The sequence below is a fragment of the Melanostigma gelatinosum genome (assembly GCF_949748355.1).
Source record: "Melanostigma gelatinosum genome assembly, chromosome: 7".
Taxonomy (NCBI): domain Eukaryota; kingdom Metazoa; phylum Chordata; class Actinopteri; order Perciformes; family Zoarcidae; genus Melanostigma; species Melanostigma gelatinosum.
Window position 1 is genome coordinate 10,127,541 of NC_136640.1, and position 26,101 is coordinate 10,153,641.

Here is a 26,101-nt window from a genome sequence, read left to right on the forward strand (position 1 = left end):
TGTTGATTTTCGAGATTCCACATATCAGCAGGCTTTTTGTAAACATATACCAATATTACTGCAGCGCTGTACTCGTATTCATATACGCAACAACATATAGGTCACTTCTCATCAACACAACAACCACAGACTCAATCATTGAAGTGCGAATACACAGAAAACAGAACAAAGAAGTAACAGTGTTATTATACAACAGCCTGTAAATTAGACCTTCAACTACATCATCTGTATTAGACTAGCATTCAATAGTCACGCTAACCCTTACAATGGAATGCTCCATTATTGATTGATTGAGAGTAGGACCAGTAATATATGTCAAGTATGAAAAACGAATGCCCTTCTCATTTGCTGTTTTTATTGTGGTTAAAAGTCTGAACCACATCGATCTGCGCTACATATGATCATTATTATTATTATTATTATTGTGCTATAATCCACACCGCTCCACTATATATATTATCGGTGGGTCAGACCCCCTCCTCCCTCCTTACATCCCTCCCTTCCTCCCGGCAATGCATCCCCATCCCCCACACGGTGGCCGTCTCTTCGGGTGAAAGCTGTCTTCTCTGCGCCACTGGTCCGACAAAACGCTGCTGTAGCAGAGCCAGTCCGCACCGACCTGAGATCAGAGCAGACACACGGGAGAGACATCACGTACTCGCACACAACACACGGGGAATCTTTTTATTTGTTCGACCAAGTGGTAAGTCTTCTCCGATGTTTTATAATGGAGGGCAGGAATGTCCATGTGTCGACTTCTTAGTTTTCCAGTCTTTTTTTTTTTCCTCCTCCGTTTCCCTTCAATTGTCCTCCGTGGTGGCTACAGTTTGGAGGACTAGCGGGCTAAGCGAAACGAGCTAGCATAAATTGCGGAGTCCAACTGACACTAACGGTCGTTGTCGTGTCAGTATTAACTGGTTTACCGTTGGTGGTTTGAGCCTAGGTCGGTATAGGTAGCCGCTATTGTACCGGTGCAGTCCAGTCTGACTCACTGCGAGTGTGTTTCATTGTCGTTGGCTAATCGCCACTCAGCTAGCTCGCTAATTAGCCATTTGAGCAGCGTGTGCCGAGGGATGCGAGGATGCTACGGAGTTAGCGGGTCTCTTTTTAGGGCTATCGGACAAGCTAAGCCAACGTTATTAATATAGATTCCTGCATTGGGGTGCCTCAGAATGGGTTGAATAGCCATGCTAACAGTAGCTAATCTGGTGATAATTGGCAAGATGGCATCTCGGAGTTGTTATCCAGAAATCGGCGGATTTTCAAAATGGTGTCTTAAGCTTGTTTGAGTGTGACCCTTTTTGTCCAACCACGGCTGTTTTGGCGTTGCTCGCTATCTCAGGAATGCCGTGTGCTGCCATACTCTGATGGATATAAACTAACGTTATCTATTAAATACAAACGCCTGCACGCCAGGCTGTCTCTAGATTACCACCCCCAATATGAACAAAACAAAGGTATCTTGGAGTGTAACCAATTCGTCTTAAACGGAGTTTTGTGCTGTTTGAAATATCCATAGCGGCTTTCTGCATAATGGTCATATTTGCACACTGGCTTTTAAATGGACCACTTTCACGAACGTTAAGTCTATGCACATCATTCACTCTTAGGTTCATTATAAACGTGGTTCCTGATGTTAAAGTTTTTGGTTAGATGAAGACCCCTGGCTACTGTTAGAACAAGTATTACAAATGCAAAATACAATTTGTTTTGGCAGAAACTAATGATTATGATCTGTATTTATTAATTTGATCAGTTTTTTTTGGATTGTTCAATCTACAAAATGTCAGAATACATAACATGTCTCAAAATCCATAGTGACACTTTCAAATGTCTTGTTTTATTTGACCAACTCTACCTTATCAAAACAATGTTTTGTATTTTCTAAAATAAGGACATGTAATCGGAGAACTGGACGTAGACAATGTAATCGGAGAACTGGACGTAGACAATGTTTGGCTCGGTAAAGAACTTGAACTATGATCAAGATTCTTATTGATTCATTTTCTTTTGATCCACAAATCATTCAGCCTTAGAGATGCATCAGTCTGTACTCACTGAAGACACAGAAGCCTCACATGGTTCAAAAGAGACAGGATTACACAAGATGCTTAAGGCATAATTTTCTTCTCTCTTACGACTAGTCTTATCGGGGAAATTAATACTCTTCACATTCTTTTTTTTTTGGGGGGGGGGGTAACCTGCTTTAGTCATTGACTGCTAATCCAGTTTAATTCAAGAAACCTTATCTGTAGAAAGGGATTTCTGAGATACTACTGTTCTTGGCCCTCACCAGAGCAAAGTTATCAGTGTACAGCTCAAAATGGTTTTCTGTAGAGACTGGAAGATGCACACGGCCCCATGTATGTTAGATATTCAGTCATGTGGTTTGTTTGAAAATGTTGTGCTTCATGAGGCGAAACATTAGTCATATTGAATGCACCCAAAATAAATACAACAAATGCAAATTCAAAGGCTGTGCACAGTGTTTTTAAGACTAAATCAAGAAGCATCTGGCGGAGTTGCATCACCCTGATGAAGGCATATTAAATGCAGGAACAATGCTCAGAAATGACAGTATATTGATGACATTTCATAATTTTTCGCAGTGGCCATAAACTAGAGCTTCAGTTTAATCTTCGGTCTAAGGTCACCCCCCACCTGTCTGCCATGATGGAGGAAAGGGTGGGTAATATGGGTTTTGGCATGCGTTCAGCACATTTTGTGTATGAATGGTGGGCTGCACAATGCAGCCGTAAAACTGTCAGACGATAGAAAGCTGGAGTCACTTAATGTTACGAGAGTCAGTGGTTCTAAAACGGGCCATCTCTCTAGCTCTTCAGTCCCGTGTGGTTCGAACCACTTAATAAGTTTATCATCAGTGAACAAGATTCTTACAGACGGCAGCGTGCGGATTCACCCTCCTCTGGTGTCCAGCCCACAGTCCTCTGACATGATAACCAACATTTATTTGAAGAGAGTAGCAGATGCCAACAACTGGCTTTGGATTGGCTTTCATAACACACCTTTATATCATTTGAGTTCATGACTTAAACTGCGGCACTAATTATGATATTCATCATCTTTAAATATCTAATCATCTCTTTTTAATAATTGATTAGTAGTTCAACTATTAATGTTAACTTCTCAAAGATAGTCCAAAACCCAAAGATACACATTTTACAAATTAGGAGACAATTGAAAGCAGTATTTGAACAGGAAATGGATAATTATTTTCCACGTTTGCTTGAAAATAGACTTAAATGATCAAGTGACTATCAAAATAGTTCCCAATTAAGTCTATTGATTGGCTATTTAATTAACAGACTAACCATTGCAGCGCTAATCTGCTGACAAAACACTGTTTATTTATTGTCCGAACAGATTCCTGATCTGCGTGTGCGTGTGTGCGTGTGTGCGTGTGTGCGTGTGTGTGTGTGTGTGTGTGGTGGCAGGTGAGACATGTCAAAGGGAATACAGGACAAGGATAAAAGGTTGAACTGATCCCTGGAGACAAAGTTGTGATGCATTCAGTGTCAATCATATGGGGGGGCGGGGGGGGGGGGGGTGGTCTGCCACTGTGTACACACACACACAGTACACACTTACACAGGCTACACATGTGTCTGCGCTGCACGTTGTTTCATTACTGATAACTACAGTCACGATCAATCGTTTTTATTCATGCTGTAGTCCAGTAGCAGTGTGTTGAGTGAACGGGCATCTAATTAAACCCAAGGGATAAAGCCTGACAAGTTGAAGAAGAAGAAATGTATTCTTAAATCAGCTGGAAAAAGTAAACTCATTGTATAGAGAAGTGATCGCCCTGTACATAAAGAAAATACATTTGACTGGCTTTCAGTCGAGTTTATAAGTAAGAGATTGGCAGCAGTAGTCATAAAGGGGGCATATGTTTATATTTTCATTTCAGTGGTCTACAATATTTTTTTACTTTGCTTTAATGTCCATAAAAAACTAAATATTTGTGTGTTGTCCATTGCTGCAGCGCCTCTTTTTGTCTGAAATGGCCTGTTTTAGAGCAGGCTTGTCTCTTTAAGGCCCCTTTCAAAAAGCCCTGTCGACTCTGATTGGTCATCTGACACAGGCCTGAGCAGGCGCCGCCCACTAATTCCATACACAGACGGCCATGTTTCCGCTCTACCACATCTGCTTTAAAGCCGTCTAAGCACAACTATCTGAGTTTAGCTGCAATTCTACCGTGAATATCACCACAATAACTAACTGACAGCGAGTCTCCTGCATGTAAACATCGCCTGCTTTTAATGCATAAATAAATGACTTTAAATTCGTAAGGAATACCTCTTTATGATGTGGTCATCTGCCATATATGTGTGTGTGTGTATATGCGTATATATATATGTGTGTGTATATATGTGTATATATATATGTATATGTCCATATATTCGATACATTGTCTTATTTTTCTTCGAAGCAGTGTTACTAATGTTTATATTTAAATAAATTCAACATCAAACTCATGACCAAATGTGATCTTTGTTCTCACCCAGCAGCTCGTTGTTTGCTCATTATTGCAATAGACAGGATGCACCAGTGCCTGCCTTTTTAAATATTGTTATAGAAGTGTTTACACAGTGTTGAGGATGCAGTTATACCACGGCACATACCGGCACGCCAGAGTCGGCTTTTTCTTTAATAATAAAGGAGCTTTTAATAACTCTGCTACCATGGAGGCGATTAGCATGGGTTAATTCTCTTGCAGGCTAAATTGTGGAATAGAACAAGTCTTGTAGGAGCTTCAGGTTTCTACAGCCGGATATGCACATGTTCGTCTGTAAAATATTCTATTGGATGTTTATAGATGTAAAATATTCTCTTAGATGTTTTTAACTGGTTTAGTGGAGAGGTAGAACTTTGGCTCATGGTAACGTGGTACCCATAGATATCTCTTGGCAAACTTTTATCTTCATCCAGTAAGAGTGTTTCAGCCTCATGGCCGTAGACTGTCCAGTATCGTTCAGGCCTGCTATTGATGTTGTAGTTGCTTTGAGAACTCATTAAAAGTCAAATTACTTGATGCTTTCTTTATAAGAAAGTTACACAGAATACTCAAATTAACACCTTTATAAAAATACTTTGTTGTCACCACCCTCTGTTTCTTTTAACGTTATTGAAGGTAACACTTTAACCTTTTTTACACCAGAAACGGTAAGTTTACGATTTCTTTGTTCATCATGAAATCATACATTTTTTAATACAAGCTGTGTCATAGCAAAATATCCAAATGTTTTTTTTTTTGAAAACGTTCCATACTATAATTTGTGACCACAGCAGGTGTAGAAATGTCTATAAATGGGTAATGTTTAAGGTTGTTTATTTCATGGTAACATTTCCATTTTCACTGGGGCTTTCACAATATTGTCACATAATCCAGAGATGCAGACCCATGAGGTGTGTGACGGATGAGACTGTTTTGGAAAAGGAGAATGGAGTAGGAGGAAGCCAGCACAGAGGAAAAAGAAAAAGGAGATGCTGTCCCAAAGACTCTAGTGCTGTCCTAGATTCAAAATAGCCCCGAGGCTGTTTGGAGCTTGTTGCTGCAGGGCAGGTCTGATTGTGTTGAAGGCGGGGGAGAGCCTTTGAGCGCTGTAGCAAGATGGATCTGGTATCTGACGTGATTATGGATGTCGGTTCTGACTGTGATAGCATGACACTGTTGGTTTGGTCTGTGTCCCTTGGGCCTGTGTGTTGTTAGCTATCAGGCTGTAGTTAGCATTGCTGCTATTTCAACAGCCACAAAAACCTTCATGAGCACAATATGTTCTATAAATATTCATTTCAAAGAGAAGCACTTAAAATGATACGTTTCCAGGGGCTTTAACGCAGCTTTGTGGTTGCTTGTCAAATAATATACCTTCTATGTTCTTGATATCGTTTAGTCAATAAGATGTCAGAACAAAGTGAGCTCAGGTAATATTTTTAAATGGCTTGTTTTGTCCAACGGTTTTCAGTTGATTACCACAGAAGGCAAAAAAAATCTAGAGAACGTTCACATTTGAGAAAGGATGTGAAATAAACAACCATTCCTGATGACTCATTGTTTCAGCTCTACAGTACAGTGAACCAATACAATAATATGCTGTAGAATAAAATCAATAAATTGGAAGCTGCCTGCATTACACATTTAATGTATGACTCATTATAAAGGTAGGTTTAAAAAATAATAATAATTCTAATAATGCGCCTCATTACACTCAGCAGTTTATCGTCTTGTGATTTCTATTTCTCAGTTTCCTTTTCATATGACCCAAGTGAAATGCCGCCTTCTTGAGGATTAAAAAAAGAAATGTGTTGAGCTCTATTCTCTCCTGTGCTGAACTGTGATGACGCCCACCGGTTTTGATTTGTTGCTTTAAAGAGTAGCTGCCTGGTGAGGTATTATGTGAGAGGACGGCGTAGGTGTGGGGGTTGTATTGTACATGTTCTCTAGGAATGGGAGCACTTTGTGTGTGTGTGTGTGTGTGTGTTGGAGTGAGTGAGTGAAAGGTTTATTCTTTCACAATCCTCTCATTATTACCCCCCCCCCCCCCCCCCCCCCCCCCCCGGGCTGCTGGAATCTCCCTTTATGGAACCACGGTTATTGTTTTGCAACACACGCATTTTATATTAACATACACAAATTAAATATGTGGGGGCGTAATCTTTAAAGATCTGAAACAAGGCAAGGCCTGACTATCAAATTGCTGAGCTCACACAAAACAATGAAAAGACACACAGCAGCTCTGTTGGCATGCAGACCGGGACGAGCTGTGTTGTGCTCGGGCCTTGAGGCTACAGCGTGTGAGTAACAACACAAATAGAGTCCCACTAATAGAGTTTAAGCTTAACAAAGTCCTGGAAAATAACTGGTTAAGGCACGCAGCTGGAAGCGCTTCTTAATGATGTCGGTGTGTGTGAGTTTGCACACTTTGATGAGTATTGATGTTGCCGTTTAGCCGACACCATTAGTCGGTCAGCAGAAATTGGCGACTATTGTGTTATTAATTGCTTCAGACGTTCATCGGCGGGGGAAAAAGAGAAATATTTGCTGCTTTCCACTTTCTCAAAAGTGTGGATTTGATGCTCTAGTTTTTGTAATTGATGATGGTGATGTTAATATATTTGGGCTTTCGACTGTTCGGTTATATCCTGTTAAATTTTGTGATGTTTTTATTGGAAAACAATTATGTTCAATGATTATTTGTTTTTTTTACTTTTGTTATGGTTGAATGTTCTCATGGCCTTGAGGTCAAGTTGAGACATCTTATTTCAAAGAAAAGCCTTGTCCTCGCAAGTGAATCTTGAATGAGATGTGTACTTTTAATATTTGGACAGTACTAAACAAATCAAGTCAAAAATTGCAAACATCCACTAGACGCACCGTATTTTGGCTGTTGTGTAGCAGTTTTCAGTGCAAATCCAATTGTCTGAAATGTTTTTCATCGTCTCGGTGTCAGACAGACGAGTAGTCGGGTGAAAAACAAAAAATGGAGTGAGATCCAATTTCATGTTAAAGATGGCAGACCGTTAAAGGGCCAGACGCGTGGTAGCATGGTCACCAGTTTGATTGTCACAAGATATCGAAAGGCGTCAGTGGTCAGCGGAGGAGCAGAAAGCGTTTCATGTCGTAGTTTGATCATCCTCAGCCCTTTAGACTGATGGAGGAACGGTACACTGCAGCTCTCTGCCGTCTTTGAAGTCTGCCGTGTTTGAGAGAGAGAGAGAGAGAGAGGTGTTTTTTTTTTTTTTACAGGAAGAAGCCAACTGTGTGTGGGGCGAATTATAATGAAGCTGAGAAAAATAAAAGAATCTCGATGAGTTAATCGGTGGCTACCGGAGAGATGGAACGTCTTGTACCTGCAGCGCATCAAAGGCTTTGCACCAGTTCTGCTACTCGAACTACTCTGCTTCAGTTTGGCAAATGTAATGCTTTTTCATGCACATGCTGTACCCTTTTGTAGAATATCAGCTCTTTAGAAGCTTGTTTCCTGCAAGACGACAATTTAAAAATGTATCTCTGTGAAACGTATTAACATTATCTTCTCAATGTTTGAATAAATAATAATTCCAAACACCGTATCATCTGATAATTATTTGGTAATAGTTTCATCAATAACTGTCAAACATTTACTACCTTTCTTTGTCTTAAATGACGAATGATAATGCTCAATTTGTCAATTGATTGACACTTGAAGGGTTTAGGAAATGATGATTGTGATGATGTAGATTAATTGGTAAAATACTGCATGACATGGGATCATTATTTGCAGCCGTATACCAACATGGCAACTGATAGTCTGACTCCAGTATGGACGGTACAATTCCCAAAAAGGGCAGATTTTTCCTTTTGTGTCATAAGAATTGTAGCACACACAGCAGAATCATTTTGACTTCATTGTAAGCACCCAAAGTTGTTGTTTGCCTGATGTGTTATTGATATTTTCAGACCAGCAATGTGGTGTCATATTGATATTCAACTGCAGATGTTTACACTGTTCCACAGATAAATGTAAAGTCTCTTTTATGTTGACGCTCTGGAGAATGGTCTTCTACTCTCATAGATGGTGGGTCTGTGGAGCACAAGGTCTTCTGGCTAGAGAGGGGTTTTTTTTTTTTTTTTTTTTTTTAAGGACTAGAGAGCCTGAAGCTCCTCTCCATCCCCTCCCCCTGGAAACAAAGGGAGTTGTGTACAGACACTCCCACTCATCACATGTATTTCTGCCTTCCTCTGTTGCTCACAAACCTTCATTAGGCTCATTGTGGTGTCCCTCTTGTTCGCACCCATTCACTTTTCGTCACATTTGCCTACACACACACGCGCACACACACACGCACACACTGTTTCTCAGGCTGAGATGATGAACACACATGGCTTTCTCTACTCGGGCACAGTAATTGGGTATGCGTTTGCAGCACTAGACCTCGGGGTTAGCTTAGCCACCTGCCCGTGTGTTAATGGACATTGTTCCCTCCCGCTACACGTTTACATGCACATTACACCTTGACTCACTACCAGATTAAGCTCTTACACGGGGTGCTGTAACTTGGATCTGATGGTTTTGTTGGATAATTGCCTGCGAAGATGACGAGAGGCTATGGATTAATGGGTTAGCAACAACTTTGGGATGGATTTCCATGAATTCTGACAATCATGTCCCCCTCAGGAGGAAGTGTACTAGCCTCACTTTGATTCTAGCACAGAGCCACGAGGATGACTCTGGACGACTCTGGACTTTCAGTCATCATTGCAGATCAACTGTGTTGAATGGAAGACACTTGGGCAAAATCAGGGGGCTGCGTTTTTGAGATGATCCAGTTAAGCAGAGTTCTTTCTTCTTCTTTAAATGTTGCAGTGTGGTACAGTTGGAGTAATATTTGCCTTTTGTGTTAATCTTGTAATCATCAAAGATTTGCAGGTTGAGAGACTGATTAAGTGAGGTAGAGAAATCTAAAAGAGACTGAGAGGAGGGGCAGTGTTGTCCCAGAGGAAGGAATTAAACCATAGGAGATGCATTCGATTAATGAGAATGCTACTATGTGATGTGCAGCAATAGATTCATCCATTCAAATAGCAAATTCCTTTGTCATGAGATGTGAATTTGGGCAATTGACATATTGCCACAAACGCGCCCGGGTTCATGTTGTTGATCATTTTCTGTGTCATGCAGACGTGTGGTTTTTTTAAGGAGTTTGTGCTCAAAACAACTCAAAAGCAACTGCATTCATGTTTGTGCTCGCATTCAGTTGCAGAGTGCCTCTCGGCGTTTTGACGTCAGTGTTCCTGGATGGAGCGCTGAAACGCTTCCTTGCCTAATGCGAAGTGTCAGTGTGCCATTTGGCATCCCCGCGGTGCTGTGTATGCCCAGGAATTATACGACGGTGACGCTATAATCACCTGAAGGATTGGTTAACTGGCTACCAAGCAAAAGCCCAGGATGGATCGGTACAATCCCATTCTCAAATCTACCGGAAAAAGATTTGGACAAATTATTGATAGTCTGTACATGATGAACGGGTGATGTGCTGTGTGGGGGAGAGAGAGCTTGCCACAACATATTTCATGCATTCTTGTACACAGCACAGCGCCCCACTGAAAACCAGACTGAACCGGTCACTGCCAACACGTACAGGCTCCCATCTCTGTCAGAAACAGAAGTACAAATCAACACAAGATGCACATGAACTCAAATAACACGCAGCTCACGCACCTCCTTTCCTCTCTTTAATTTATTCCTCAGCTGGTCCGCTTTGTGTTTGTGCGATGCTGCTCTGGCTCATGCTTACTCATAGCTCGGTGCAAGACTCCGGCCTTTTTCGTGCTGTATTTTGTTCTCCGTCACTTGCCTACTCACTGGGCGTGTTGTGCTTTTTTTTTTCTTCATTTGGCTGTCTTAAATGTTTTTTGCTTTGCTGCTTGTATTGGATGTTGTGTACGGCACGTCACATATATGCACAATCATACTCATGCCTCTCTTTGTCTCGGACATACACGCGTCATATAGGATAAACATACACAGGACTGAATAAAATATTATCCCGAGACTGTTTTTATCAGCTAGAAACAACTTGTGTACGCACATAGACAACTGATGGTATAAGAGATTTTAAAACGGAAGCAAACGCGGCCCATTTCACACAATATTGACGTACATTTCTTTTAAATCATACACAAACTCACATGAATCACTGTCTCCCCTGCTGCGTCACTAACCATTTGCTGTTGCACTGGTGCTTGCTTCTTCTTTTTTTTAGCTATTTTATTTATTTTTTCCTTTTCCTGTGTTCGTTGTAATCATGACCTCTCGCTGTTTTAATTTCAGATTTGCATATCCACTTCCACTCCTTCCTCATTTGCATACAGCAAGAATGGCGGGCGGGCATCCCACAGACAAATTCAGTTTCATGTATCAACCAGACACGCACAAGAGGTACGGGGCACGCATGCACACACACTCACTCACACACGCACGTATACCATTTCCCATGCCCATATGCTCCATGGCCAGGTAAGTTGGCACACTTGAGATATTTTCATCCGCATTGGGGAGGAAGATGGCTTTATGGGAGATGTAGTATAAGTGGCCCTGATACTGGGCACCTTCACCCCAACCATTGCCAGCACCAGAGCTCGCCCTGCCTTGTTGGGTGCAGTAGTCAAAATAAGGTGGATGTGCAACATTTTTGGCAAGATTTTTATTTAATGCCACACGGTGATGCCAAACTATTACTTTTCGGTGGATCCATGCGTACGCGCGTCTCATTTATTCCAAAAGTCCGTTTTTTTTTTTTTACATACATACTAATGTTGAGCCTACTTGACGGTGAGACATCACGGGGCTTTATTTCTTTTGTTTTTTTGTTGCATGCTGGCAAAATCCTTCAGCTGGATGTCGCCATAAGAATCAGAGTTTGGGGTTTATGTGCGTGATGAGTGTGCGTGTGCTTGGTAATCGGAACAATTTTCTTTCCAATTTACACAGCTTACGTCTCTCTCGCTCTCTCTCTCTCTCTCTCTCTCGCTCTCCATTTTTCTTCTGTCGTCTCTTATCCCCCCCTGCCCTCTCACCACACTCTGTTTCTCAGTAAGAACAGGTTAGCTTCAGCTATGAATCCCGTCTACAGCCCTGTTCAGCATGGCACCCCATATGGAAACCCTAAGAACATGGCCTTTGCAGGTAAGACAAACACACACTCACACACGCACCATCTCTACCACTATGACCTGTAAGTGACAAACAATACTGCTGCTGAGTTTTGAGTTGGAGTCACACTGACTATCTGCTCTTTTTAAAACACTGCATATTTGTAATGATTCATAATTAAAAAACAGACAAATTTACTTCCATTATTTTTTTATTAATTCAATATTAGTAATAAATACAAGAGATGCGTCAATTGGAGGGTTACATTTCCCAGCATTGCAAAGAGAACCAACAAGAAAATAAATAAAATTGGGCCCTCGGCAGCATCCTTGCAGTAAAAGCACAGAATTCAGCGTGTTCTTAGTCATTTGACATTATTCACAAATAAATAATATAGACTTCTCCGTGACTTAAGCTTTGGTTTTGTTGTAGAGTATCGCTGTGTCCGTATTAAAAGATGGATTATGTATCTCTGTTCCAAAAGTGTGCAACTTGGCGCAAAAGCTTCAGTTCTCAATGACCGAGACCTTTCAAGAGATAATCGCGATGCATCCCCACCCCTAGTTGGTGTTCTAGCTAAGTTAATTTTTTTGTTTTTGTTTTTGATTAATTTATCCCAAAACTAGTATAGGTGTAGGTCAGTAGTGCTGCACTGCCGCACCATACAGTAACACCATCATGCTGCAAACAACACCGGGTTCTAAATGCATATTATTATGGTGCACCTTTAGCTTACAAGATACAAAATGTGTTGGTCTTGTTTGAAATGAATGGCACCATCATATCCAAAAATAATGGAAAGACCACAGACAATCTCTGTTTATCCCCAAAGTCTATAGAATGACAGTTTACAGAAAAAGGATAGACTGTGTTGAATGAGGTTCGAGGAATGTCTGAAATGACGGTCACCAAGAAAGATGGAAGAACAAAAGCAGTCATTATGAACTGAACATCAGACGTGTAAATGAGGCAAAGTCAGAGAAGCAGAAACTCAGCAGAGTAGCTTCACATTTTGACATCCAGGTCAGCTGGTTAAATTTGTTACATCACGCTGTGTTATGCCACAAAAAGATGGCCTCTTGTGACATCTTTTTAACGTGATGCGGGAGCATGAAGCTGGGCTAATCTGGCTGCTCTTTTATGGCCTTTCAGTTCCTTTCTCTCCATCCTTTTTGAAGAGTTTGCATATCAAAGTTGCCTGCAGGAATGATGCATGTTTAGATGTAAGGAGCAGTAGCTCTTAAGTATCAAACTTACTCATAGTTCAGTGAGGTTTTATAGGGATGTAACATCTGGTTTGTTATCGTTTATTGAAAGGTTCTGAGTCAATTTCTATGAACAATTAATTGAACAACTCGCCAGACATTCTATTCCAAACCTGCGTGCAGTGCTGCGTCAGAGAAAAGCAGCAAAAGCTCAAAGTAGAGCAGCTGAAATGAAAGTATTTATTTCACATCACTAATATTTGTCAGTTATCGAAATTGTTGTCCACTAAGTTTGTCGACTGATCATTTGATCAGCCGACATTTTCAGCACTTATCGTGACCGTTATGGAGATTTAGGCTCAATTCAAAATGTAATGCTTTTTTTTTTAATTTGTTTTCATTTACTTCATCTATAATCTAAACATATTGAGCTGAGCACAGGTTGATTAACCATCCCGACCCTCCGCTGCAGCGTAGACTGATGCCGATGTTTATTAAAGCGGTTACGTGTGAGCGGCCCGCCCTACAGCAGCCAGAGCTCCATATAGCCACAGAACAGAGTCTGTGAGATCGACTGCCAATAACGGCGAGCAGTGAGCAGCACTCCGCTCACTTACCGCACCGTCTCTTTAACTCGCCTGCGTTTCTCCTCCCTCCCTCTTTGTCTTGCTCCGTTCGAACTCGCACCATTGTTTGCTCGACGTGTAATTGACGACGTGTGTACGTGTGTGTGTGTGTGTATACACGTGTCTGCTTGTATGACTAATGTGTTGCTGAATTTATCTCCTCCCACGCCATATTGGCCGGTGTGTCTCGTCTGTATGTAAGATGCATTCAGCTGACTGTTATTGGTGCAGACATTTTTTTTTAATGAGCGCCGTCTGTGCACATCCTGTTCTAAACCAAATACTGTTCTGCCCTACGTGTGTGTGTGTGTGTGTGTGTGTGTGTGTGTTATGTACATCTGTGGCCCTCTGTTTGTTCAGATATGGTTTCTGATATGTTCTCTCTCGTCTGTGATGTTCTTCAGGCTATCCAGGAGGGTATCCTGCCGCGGCTCCCACCTATACACCCAACCTTTATCAAACAGGCAGTCCTGGGTATCCACCAGGTGAGCCCTAACGCCCACACACACACAAACCATTCAATGACTTTGTTTACATTGAACAATAATAATGTCTCGGGAGAAATTGCTTGTCAGTACACTGCATTTTTCTGGGAGTTAATTAGCGGGATGTTTGTCAGTTTTCCAGGGAAAACCCATCAGATAAACACTGAGTGTGAGGGATCCATTGAAGTTTTATGTGAAGGTTGACACACACAGACACACTGGTACATGCAGATGATTGCGCATCATTATATATGATTCTGTTTCCTATTTATCTCTTTACTTGTACAATACGATAAAGAGAAATGTAAGGACTACAGAGCGAAATGTAACCAGTTGAAACACGTGGAAAGAATCTCACGATACAAACAAACAGAGCCAGAAAGCCTAGAGCGTTATTACGTCGCTCCCATTGAGTCAAACATCACATTTCAGTTGGTAAACGGCAATAGTGCAACAAATCATCTGTGCAAACTTGACAGTACAATACTGTTACAGATGTAAATTCAAAATACAACGGAAGCTGCTTCTAGTGATCATGTTTACAGTGATTAACCGCTTATATGGGTAAAGAACCTGGAATTATTCCTAGACAAATGCTGTTTCAATAATTTGCTTATAGTAATGAAGTAGTCCTCTTATAGTGTTCATTTTGGGGCTTTTCATACATGTAATGCATTTTTTTTTTTCTTCCCTTAACTCCCATGGTATTTTGCCTCACGCTAACCCGGCTGCTTCCTGCAGGCTACCTGAAGCTGTTGCTGTGTGGTAAAGATAATAGTTTTAATAATCATCCGCTTATAGTGATTTAATTTGACCCAGACAGACGTGATCACTACAAACAGTTTCCACTGTAAACCCAAATACAGACTAATGTATAAATAAAGAGGAATGTTTTAAGTGTATGAACTCTGGGGAAAAAAGTTCACAAAATTAGTAGATTGAGTTTCAGATTCTAAGACCTCCAAAGATAGCTTTTAATTGTAAATGCTGCCAAGTCTGCTGAAGTAATGATAAATTATGTTTTTGATATGAATATTTATAAAATGAACAGCCTTGAACGACCAATAGATGTGCCACCATTTTATCTTAAATAACTTCCATAAATATGTTTCTGATGAGTAATCATTCAGTTCACACTGTAAAGTGTCTGTATTTAATTCAAGTTTGCCAGTGTTTAGGTTCATGCTGGGAAATAACTTAATGTGTTGAATAATTACGTATTTAAATTTGAAATCAGATGATCTTACATCTACAGAGCTGCAATTAATTCATGCTCGATTGATTCATACGACTCCCAAAACAAAAAATGTTTCCACGGTTTTAGTAAAAAGATTTGTTGTGAAATACTACAATCACTCCCGCTTTATGATAGAATATTTTGAGCAAAGACGGTTGTTGCAGTGATGTGAAGGCAGTGTGGACTGAGTGGTGATCTCAGCCTGAAGGGCACTGATGGTGAAGGAGAGGGAAGCTAGCAGCTAGCCGCTAACAGCTGCCAGTAGCCGTATAGCAGCAGAGACGTCCTCAGCTGGGGCTCACGGTCTGGTCCCCGTAGCAGATGGAATAACAGTTGTCTCAATGCTCTCCAGATATGGTGCGTCTGTATAGATGTAGATTAAGTTCAGTGTGGCCGGGTCTTGAGCGGTTCACTCAAGAAACACAGACTGGAGGAGTTCAAAGATCAAGCTTGTTTGGTAAATGAAACATCTATTTGGTAGTGACTTCAATTGGCAAATAAAATTCCGGCAATAGGTCGAAAGCCATGTCGGTATGATCTTTGGTTTACCTGCTCTTAATAGTTTTAAGGGACCTCAAATGAATTACCGCCCGTCTCTTTCTCTATTAAAAGCAGTTTATAGGACGGCTTCTTTTCTTGCTTGTCTACAGTTATTTAGGTTTTATGAATTATCTGTAGGCAGGTATCACAATTTAAGATTTGAAAGCACAAAACAAATTATTGTCCAGTACGTTGCTGAGGAGAAAGGGAAGGGCTTATATAATGTCAAACATCTGGTATAATATGAGTGAAGTTTGGCTTAAAAAAACACATTTTGAAAGTATTAATTCCTATGAATCGACAAAAGATAGTATTTTCTGAACGGGAGGGGAATAACTACTCAAATAGTATTCTCCTGAATGTTAAGTATCTTATCGAGGCAGGGTGCGTTTGTAGATTTCGTCTGGGCTGCTTTTGAACCGCCTCTCCACTCGTCCCCTCCCCCAGTTTGGTTTTATCTTTTTGAAGTCGAACAACATATCAGGTATGCGTTGGCAAACCTCGCCCAGCTTCCTTCCAACAAAGGAGCCTAATTATTGAAGTGGTCTTTTGTTTTTTTTACATTCGCAGTGGTAATATTGAACTGCACATTTAATTCTCTGCGTTCTGCAGTGCTTAACGTATGCTGAAATCAAAAGTCTTTAGATTTTGTGTCCCAGACAAATATCAACTTCCAGACAAGCCTGCTACGCTCTGATTTAAAAACCTGTCTTTGGACAATGTCATTATTTCTCATGACCATTGAATAGACGAACCGTTTTCTATCAGCAGGGTTTTTGTGCAATTGTCACACACCATTGTCCTCTAATGCGCTGCAAACGTGCGTTTGTGTGTGTGTGTGTGTGCATACTCACACACACACACACACACACACACACTCACACACAACATCAGACTCACATAGCAGCCCCAGCATCTCTTTGTTCCCTTGTCCTTGTGTGAGAGAAGGGCTTTCATAAGCTCCACAGCAGCAACTAGCTAGTAGCATGTTTGACCTTCAGGCTCCTCCCAGTGGCGGCTCAGCAGTACTGCAGCCCACAGAGCCCAGATAACGTTAATGCAGCGGTCTGAGCCAGATGCCTTCACTGTCCGACAGTGAACCTTGTGCTTTTTAGCCGTCTGAGGTAGTGTCATAAGAGTAGTATTCAATGGTGGCTTCACTTAAATCCTGTGCACCACTAATGTTGGTTGCTTGACTGGATATTGTCCATAAAAAAAGGTGCCTATGCTCCCTGTACGTTGACTACAGAGCTACACTCTTGCCGTATGCAACACCGTAATGCCAGCTTCAAACATCGTGGTAATATTTGACTTTTGACTCACCCGTGGCTTGCATGGTTTTGAGGCTTCAGACCCATTAAAAGACGGCACCAGTCCCCCATCTGGTGGATTATGTAGGAAACGCAAAAGAGAAAAACATCTGAATGAGGCTGCAACTAATGAATATCGTTTGATCTATAATTCATCATAAAAGATAGTTTTGTCCAAGCAGCAACAGATCACATTCCCAAAATATAAAATGTCACTCTAATGTAAGACCAGAGGAAGCAGCCTAGTGGAGAAAAGTTACTAAACTGTTAATTAATCTGTAACCATTGTGATAATCGATTAACTGTTTGAATGTTGATGTAAATAATTAAATTAAGGATGTTTTTGAGTCACTAATTTGGTTTTGCTACAACCCCAAATTAGAGTATTTTGATTATATCTTTTGTCCATTCATGACATCCAACTGATGTTCAGTTAAGAATGACCTGTCAGTGATTTGTGCTAACTTGAAGCTGCTATAATCAACATGTGTTTACTAACAATAGATCACATGAATACTTGTGTGTTAGTGGTCGACTGTAGAGAATTATCCTCCGTGATGCAATGATTGATGTTGCTCTATCGTATATTTCTAAATCCTTCTTTCTGCTCTTTTCCTTGTGACGTGTTTTTTTTTAGGATATACTTCAGCAGGCACCCAGTACAAAGTGCCCCCCACTCAGTCAAATGGAGCGCCCCCTCCCTACACCCCCACTCCCACCCCATACCCAACAGCCATGTACCCCATCCGCAGTGCCTACCCTCAGCAGAACATATACACACAGGTAAGGATACTGAGTTACTACTGACATTACCCTGGAGACACACTCTGTACTCTGGTTTAATCTAAGTTTGTGGGAATGTTAGTATGGTTCATACCAAATAATCAACTAGGTCTCATAGTCTCAATGAGCTCCAGAAGTTAAACTCTCAAACAAACCTGGGACCTAAAAGTCAATTTAGTTTGCGTTCCCACAGAAAAACGCTGATGATTGAGCAAATTAAGCTGACTACAGATTAAAGCAGTTGCTCTGTTAGAGATGCAGTTACACCGTCACAAGTCAACAGCAACGCCACCATTTTGTTCTTTTGTAATTTGTTCTTTTTAATTTGGGGGTGTAGAAGCAGGACGATGAGTTTTCTGTCTACTTTACTTGTTCCTGCAGTGGAGAATGATTCCAGAGTAGTTAAACCTTCTTCCTTCGCAGCTCCTTCACGTGAATTAAAACATTTAAATGTTACAATAAGCTTTATTTGTCTCGCACAAATGCTCACCCTCAGCCTCACCAAACTCTTCCCCACCCCCCGTGTCCGTCCCGACAGGGAGCGTACTACACCCAGCCGGTGTATGCGGCTCAGCCACACGTGATCCATCATACCACCGTGGTGCAGCCGAACAGCATCCCCTCCACGGCCCTCTACCCGGCCCCCGTCCCCGTACAAGCTCAACGCAACAACGGCATGGCTGCCATGGGGATGGTAGCTGGCACAACCATGGCCATGAGTGCAGGTAAGAGAACCACCGGGACCCCGACACGTTTGTTTATGACCGCGTTCAGACACGACCTGCTGGCTAATGCCTGTGATGTCGTCACTGTTCTGTCTTTGACTGTAATCTGTAATTTGATCATCAATTAGATTGTAATTTTTAAGCGGAAATCGCAGAAATTACTTAAATACTTGAAGGAATTTAAATAAGGTGTCGCATCAACATGCTGACCTGAAAGTCATCATGTACAATGACCACATCTGCAGCCACAAGCCTCTATAGTTGTATAGAAGATTTATTTTTAAAATGACTCATTGATGTTGTTGTTTACTTCCTGTAGGGACCCTGTTGACAACGCCCCAGCACGCCCAGATCGGAGGACACCCAGTTACTGTGCCAACCTACAGGCCCCAAGGGACACCTGGGTACAGCTACGTACCGCCCCACTGGTAGAGCCCACCCATCATGTGAGTACCCTCACAACTGCCCCCCCCCCCCCTCGCCTTCTCATCGCTCCTTTTTTTTTTTTAGACGTGAGCACACTCTGCTGCCTCACAGTTCTTATTCCCTCTGAGGTCTGAGGCATCCATCACTAAGGTGTACCTCTGCTCTTCTCCTCTCACCAGATCTGGAGTCCACCATCGTATGCAACTGCTCAAATCTTACACGGGCTCCCAATGGTAACCATGGGAACTCGGCACCTGTCTGCAAGAACAAAACTAAAGTGCAACAGCCACTTTACTATTATTGTTATTGTTAGTATGCGACATTCTCTAACGTTTTTACAAAAAGCTGCTTTTATTTTTCTCTGTTCATTTGCCAACCAGTCATTATCTTGTTTCCTACAGTTTGTTTTTAGTTCTTATTTTTATCTCCTCATCTTTTTGTTTTTATGTGTCTGTCATTGGAACTCCAGAAGGACTCTTGACCGTGTGTGTGTGTGTGTGTGTGTGTGTGTGTGTGTGTGTGTGTGTGTGTGTGTGTGTGTGTGTGTGTGTGTGTGTGTGTGTGTGTGTGTGTGTGTGTGTGTGTGTGTGTGTGTGTGTGTGTGTGTGTGTTTGTGTGTGTGGTCCTTCCTGCTGCTGCTCAGTTGGCTGGAATATATTGGGCACTTATTCCTCGTTATCGCCGTCAGTCACTACAAAGACTTATTGACTTAAGCTGCCAAAGTTTTAACGACTAGATATCAGCACAGGGTTTTAACATTAAGAGCAATTTAGTTTTCTGGGTTATTTAAGTTTTTATATCCTTTTTTCTTTTGACCACATTCAACTGAATTACTTTTTTCTACCTTTTTGTTCTTCCTTCCTCTTTTCCTTTTTACCCTTTTTTTCCACTTTGTTTGTTGTTTTCAGTTTTAACCTCAGTCGTCTTCCAGCGCGTAGCTGTCCGTCTGGCAGTAGTCAGTCCATCGTCCCCGTCGTTACATCTCCACGTGGGTGCTATGAGCAGAGCACTTACTGACCATTACCCATCATGCTGCGTGTCCCACTGTGTCCACATCGCACACACGAAGACGACATCACTTCCTTCATGCTATGCAGGCTAGTATGTTGTGACACTATCGGAATCTTAACATTAGCGTAGGTCACTACGTTTAGAAAATGTAAGAATATTTATAAGAACCGTGTCAACGGCGTTGGGTGGTCATGCTCACTTTCACGCACACACACACACACACACACGGGGGCTCCTGTGGTGCGTCGGAAAATACACGATCTCTTAGTGGCACTTACTGCACAATACCCTCCAGTTAGGTTGTTACTGAGCAACACACACACACACACATACATGACATGGATTTGTAGGGGCGGGCGTGGCAGACAGCAGCAGAGAAGGAGTTTAAAGGGATTGTGTTGGCGCAAAGAGAGGAGGGACAAGACGGGGAGATCAGACAAGGAGGAGTGGGAGGGAGGAGGAGATCACATATTCACAGTCGGGTCCGTTCATTTCAAGGTACAAGACATTTGAGTTTGTGCCATTTTGCACTACTCTCATTGTACATTGATTCCTCACTGCGATTACACCGCCTCCTTCCAGGCAAGGACTTTGTAACCAAACACTCAGCAAATAGAAACCCAGACTCTTGAGCATGCAGGTACCAATGGACCAGTCCAATACACGTGTGCCGGTAGATGGTTAGAGTTCATTCCACAGTTTGTGCGAGTGCTGCAAACACCAAACCAATGGCGTGTCGCTGTGCACCACATTTAGGAAGACGGTGTGGCCAATCAGAGGGCGTTGATGTGTGTCCATGTCATAGTGATGATTAAGTGTTCTCTGAATTTGGGTTAACATTTTAGCTTAATACATGCGGATTGCAAGAGGACTCAAAAAGGTGCTGGTCTTAGTGTTCATGGCTAGTTTAAGACATTTCGGATACTTTAGCGCGCGTGCAGAGCCGTGATGACGTGTTGTCACTTCAGGCCAGTTGACTTTTGAGACTTTTAGCAGTTTTATGAAAAAGATGAATCCATGTGTTCTATTTTTATTTAGTTTGTTCACATTTCTGGAAAGGAGACATGTCTGCTTTTACTGACTGAATTTTAAACATAATTCTCCATTTAAAAAAAGAAAAGAAATCCAGCATAACCTTGATGGTCATCAGATGAGGATAATTGAGCCAATGAGACGTGGAGCATATACAGCCATTCTCTCTTGCCTTCTTATTCTCATACATGTAAAGGCAGTATGACGACCCGTTCTAACACTACAAACATACCAAGTAGTGGTGGAGGGGTTTAATATTTAGGTCATTCTTAGGTAATAAATAATTTATTATTTCAGGATTTACACACAAAAAAGGACGACTTCATGATCAGTAGAGTACAGAGTTGTATGACAAAAGCATTTACAAGCATTTGTGCGGGTATATAGATGAAGTGGTTTGACATTGCAATAAAATAAGAGGGAACGCCTCCAGCTGTTCACAGACACTAATTAGCGTCTTGAATTGATTTTTTTTTTTATGCTTATTATTGTAATCGTTAAATATGGATTACAGGCTCTGTATGCAGCCTCCATTCAATACTTATTACAGTTACTGCTAAGAAGTGAAGTAGAACATATCAAACATTTGGGTATTGAATAACTTTGTGAGGGAATATTGCACAACTTAAGACAAAAAAAAACAACTTGATGACTATAATGTAACGCTAAGTAACAGGTACCTAGGCTTTGTAGTGCAGGAGGGAGGAAGAAGCAATTTATATTGTAACTACAAATAAAACAATACGGTTGTTTGAGGTATTCTTAGTCCAGATGTTTGTACACTAGTAGGTTAATTCTGCATAAAGCTGCTGTCGGATGAAAACCGCCCATCTTTGAGCCTTCCTTTTGAAACGATCCTTGTATTTTAGGAGGTAACGTGGTTCAATATTATCGGGTCGTACATGTTCCCACCACCGAAAGGCTCTTGTGCGTTTTAATTCAAGCCAGTTCAAATTGAAAAGAATCCAGAAAGTGTGTTTTCTTGCGACAGCAGTGATGTTCCTCATCGTTAGGATTTATTTAACCAACCACTACTTCCGTCAGTATTTCTCAACCAAGTCTTACGGGGTTATTTTCTTCTTTCACTCTGGTCAATTGAGCGTGATGGGTATGCATACTATTCAGGTGTATTTCACTATAGCATTGGATCTCTTAAGTTAAAAAAAAAAAGAAAAAGAAACGCAGTATATTTATACAGCAAGTGGTACATTAATGTATTTCTAGCTAAGCATGATTGCATCAGTGTGGCAGCTACTGTTTGTGCTTTTAATATATATATATTTTGACCTCTTCTGCATCTCTGTCGCCGAGAAAGGGGGCGAGAGGTTGAGACGAGGTCTGTCGACAAATTTGTGGCAATTCCCGTCACCAAATCCCACGTTTTTAAGTGTTGCCTGAACTTACAGACCTTGAGAAAGCAGCGGATTAATGACGGAAATGAAATGGACATGTGCTGTTTGTTTCTGTTCTGTGGATGTAAAGAACGATGAATGGAAACCCTCAGCCTCCATGCCCTTTGTGCTGTGCCATATTTCACGCGACCGTTAAGTAAATATGAGTTTCTTCTCCGAAGTAACTGGTGAATTCTGAGTCCTCGTTATGTCTAGCTTCCTGTGAATCTGTGTTTTCCCTATTACTGTCCTAATCCCTTGATGCGTATTGCCTTTTTCTCAATTTTATCTTTCTTACTGTATCTTCTCTGTTTTATCCTACTTTCACCTCAGAGGCCATTTTGCATCCCTCTAACCATTCAAACGTTCGTTTGTATTTCATTCAGGGAAGCAACATGAGGTCTGATCCTTTAACACTCTCCTCTGTGGTTTCTGGTCTTCATGTGCTATCAGTCTGACCTTTGCAAACCTCACCACCCCGTCTCATTAGCAGTCACATTGAACTCTATTATTGTCTAATTGTTTTGGTAAATCTCCACCGAGCCTTTTTAAACACTAGATGTCGTCCCGTGACAAAGTCTGAAAGTGGCATCACTGGTTCAAGGCTTTGAGCCAAAACTTTAAATGAATAATTTATGGGTGTCATTTACATCTTAGAGTCATACTAGGGCGTCATATTTTGAGCACTGAGAATTATTTTATTTTCCAAATTTAGACATTCTCAAAAATGCCCTTTTTTAGATGACAAATACGTTTTTTATTTGATTGCTAATAAGAGATTTTCTTGGGCTGTGGACCAATGCTCTTAAACACTACTTGTTTTAATGTGGCAGCTCGGTAGAGAGGCAGACCCACAGCATTGGGGGTAGTTCAAGTAAAAGATGGTGGAACTGCTTCTTCTTCATTTCACCTCATTCCTTGCCTCTCATTTGTTTCAATTTGCACTTAAGTGAAAATGGACAGTTGGGCACTCCGGTGTTTTTTTTTTTTTTGGGGGGGGGGGGGGGTGCAAAGACGTCTTATCATCTTTTTGTTTTCCTGCGTCACTCTGTCGTCTTTGACATGTTTAAACATTGAAAGGTGGTAACTTTAATGTAACCAGAACCATTCAGAACACCTTTCCTCTCTTCCCCTCTCCTTGTTTTTATTTTTTTATTTTTTGCCTTGCAGTTGCCAAGTCTTAGTTATTTTCACAAGTATAAATTAAAACACTACTATCACAGTGACTAGTAGGCTCTTAAATGTCTTCGATGTTCTGCTGCAGCTTGTTAATTTCAATTTGTCAGAGATATCTCTGTTTAATTTGACATGAAATGTGACGCAAAAAGTTGAAATTCCTTGTCTTCCAAAAAAAAAAAAACATACTTGTATCCCCCCCCTCCCCTGGAAGGAGTATTAGGAACAACCCCAGCTTTGGAAGTTTTAGTTTGGTACCCAGTTTGCACATGCTATGGTATATCTGTTACCGTAAGGTTGTGTTTGAAACTGAAGCCCAGCGTCTGTTCAGCGTTGAGAGAAGTGAACTGTATGTTAGCTATTTGGTCCAGAGTGAAGGACCAGCGTCAGGCTTGTGATATGAAGTGTAAATCTGTTTAAAATTTTTTTTATTTTTTTTTTGATGATTTTCTTTTCTTTTTTTGTTGAGTTATTTTTTTTAAAGATCAGTTAGTGATCCAGTACTATAACTAAGCCAAGTTTGTAATTGTATATTTACTGTAAAATGTAGAACATTGAATAACTATTAAAATTTTCCTATAAAAGGAAGATTGTTTTGTTTGACCTTTTTTCTTTTTCAGAATTTGATATTTTCTTCCCTAAATCTGGAAATGAATGTCTTAACAGTTGCCCTCTACAGTTCATCCCTATATACTGAGAAAAGACAAAGACATGTTGACCTAATGTTCTACGTGTTCCATGGAAGTGAACAGAATATAGTAGCAGAGAAATCCGAGCCACACCTTAACACAGAGCTCCTCTATAAAAGGGGCGGGGCTCTCTTCATGTCTGACATTTTGCAAAACTGCATGAGTCACGATCTCCATGCAAGATTTAGTAAATCAAAGGGAAATGTTGCCCTTACATGGGATTCACACAAGAAGTGTACGGCTCACTTGAATTTAACTTTTATTTGTCCGTCTCTGAAAGTGTTTAAGGTCAAGAATGAACTTTTAATCTCGACTGAGGCTCCATGTTAGCAAACATGAATGTAAACAAGGATGATTTAAACCATTCTCTGTATGTATGTGTCATGACTCCCACATAGCCACGGCAAATTAAAGCAGTTTAGAAGAAAGAGGGGGAAAAAAAATATGCCTTGACTTCAGTGTCTTCAAGAGAGTCTGAAGGAGCTGAGGTGACTGCTTTCATAATGATTGGAGGTGTTGGTGAGTGAAATGTTAACCTGCATGTCGGAGCCCCGTCACAGGACTGACTTAATGGTCTCAAATGATTTCAACAGTGAAATGTAAATCTTGTTCTGGAGTTCCCTTTAACGTCAGTGTTGCAGTCTTTGCCTCTTTGTCCTGTTTCAGGAGCAGGTTGATGTAAGAACATGGACGCTGACTGAAAGTGTATCTGTGTTCAAATAGAAGAACCACGAAGAATTATTTCCCTTTTGGCTGGAAAAAAAAAAAAGCCAACGGCAAAGAAGGCTCACTCTTTCACTTCTCCCTACATCCATCAGCTGACATCCGATGGTTGAGCAACAACCAACCACCACTCTTCCAGATAAATGCAGTACTGAACAAACACTGGCACACACCTCTTTTATTAACAATGCCCCACCAAACAAGCACGCACACGGTACATGTCTAACATTGACAATAATTAATTGGTGGTGATGATGCCACCTGGAAGACTCAGTCTGTTTTAACAGCAATCAGAAAAATGCTAATTAGTCATTGAATATATTGACCTTTTGTGGATGCTTGAAGTGTTTTCTGGAGAAATGTGTGTAATCACGCGCAAAGTGCTTGTACTCTTCCATTTCCTTGTTAACGAGTTGTATCTGGTTTATTTATTCTGTCTTCCAATCTCACACACACACGTAGACTACCAGAGCTCTCATCAATGCCACAATATGATCACTCTAAAACATTTCAATGACACTTTTTGTACAAGAAATGCACTAAAAGGGGAACTATAACATCTGCTGAACGGTCACTGTTACCACAAGAGACTCATGAATTACTAAAATTTCTCCTTGAGAAAAGGTGTGGTTCATTGCTTTTAAATTCAACCATTCCGTAATAAGAGGATGGGTGTTATTTTTCTTCATTCACAGTGGCCGTCGAGGCTCATTTTTGAGCAACTAATGACTTAACTGATCCGTTGGGATCCTGCGGGCCGGATCACACAGCAGCACATGGCCTCACAGCGCCAGATGTAACGACTTCTCCTGCATCTGTGCATCTGCAGCTTTGTCTCTGCGGTTTCTTCTTCAGTCCGTTGAGCTTTTCTTGAAAATAGTGTTGAAATTAAATAACCGTTTTTTTTTTTTGCTTTTCCATGATTACTGCAAGTGTTAATCATGTGGGCTTTTTTGTAGATTCATTGTCTTTATGATACAAGCCAGCCAATAGCATATCTTTATACAATCTTTACTTACCAAAAGAGAACATGTGACAATCACCTTTAATAAAAAGACAATTGTTTTTTTATTCTCTGTGCC

General features: G+C 41.0%; 1 protein-coding gene across 3 annotated transcripts; it reads left to right on the forward strand.

The window, feature by feature from the left end:
- Window positions 1-601: 601 nt before the first annotated feature.
- Window positions 602-24,191, forward strand: fam168a (family with sequence similarity 168 member A). 3 transcript variants are annotated; one of them, XM_079272224.1, is made up of 9 exons: window positions 602-703; window positions 10,839-10,946; window positions 11,602-11,693; window positions 13,896-13,976; window positions 14,718-14,741; window positions 17,701-17,846; window positions 18,385-18,571; window positions 18,891-19,017; window positions 19,177-24,191. In XM_079272224.1, exons 2-8 carry the CDS (start codon window positions 10,885-10,887, stop codon window positions 19,001-19,003), a joined length of 705 nt encoding a protein of 234 aa, XP_079128350.1. In that variant the 5' UTR covers window positions 602-703; window positions 10,839-10,884; the 3' UTR covers window positions 19,004-19,017; window positions 19,177-24,191. The 3 variants fall into 3 exon arrangements, with proteins under 3 accessions (XP_079128350.1, XP_079128351.1, XP_079128352.1); XM_079272225.1 differs by lacking the exon at window positions 14,718-14,741; XM_079272226.1 differs by lacking the exon at window positions 10,839-10,946 and having other exon boundaries at window positions 635-703.
- The last annotated feature ends 1,910 nt before the right edge of the window (window positions 24,192-26,101 follow it).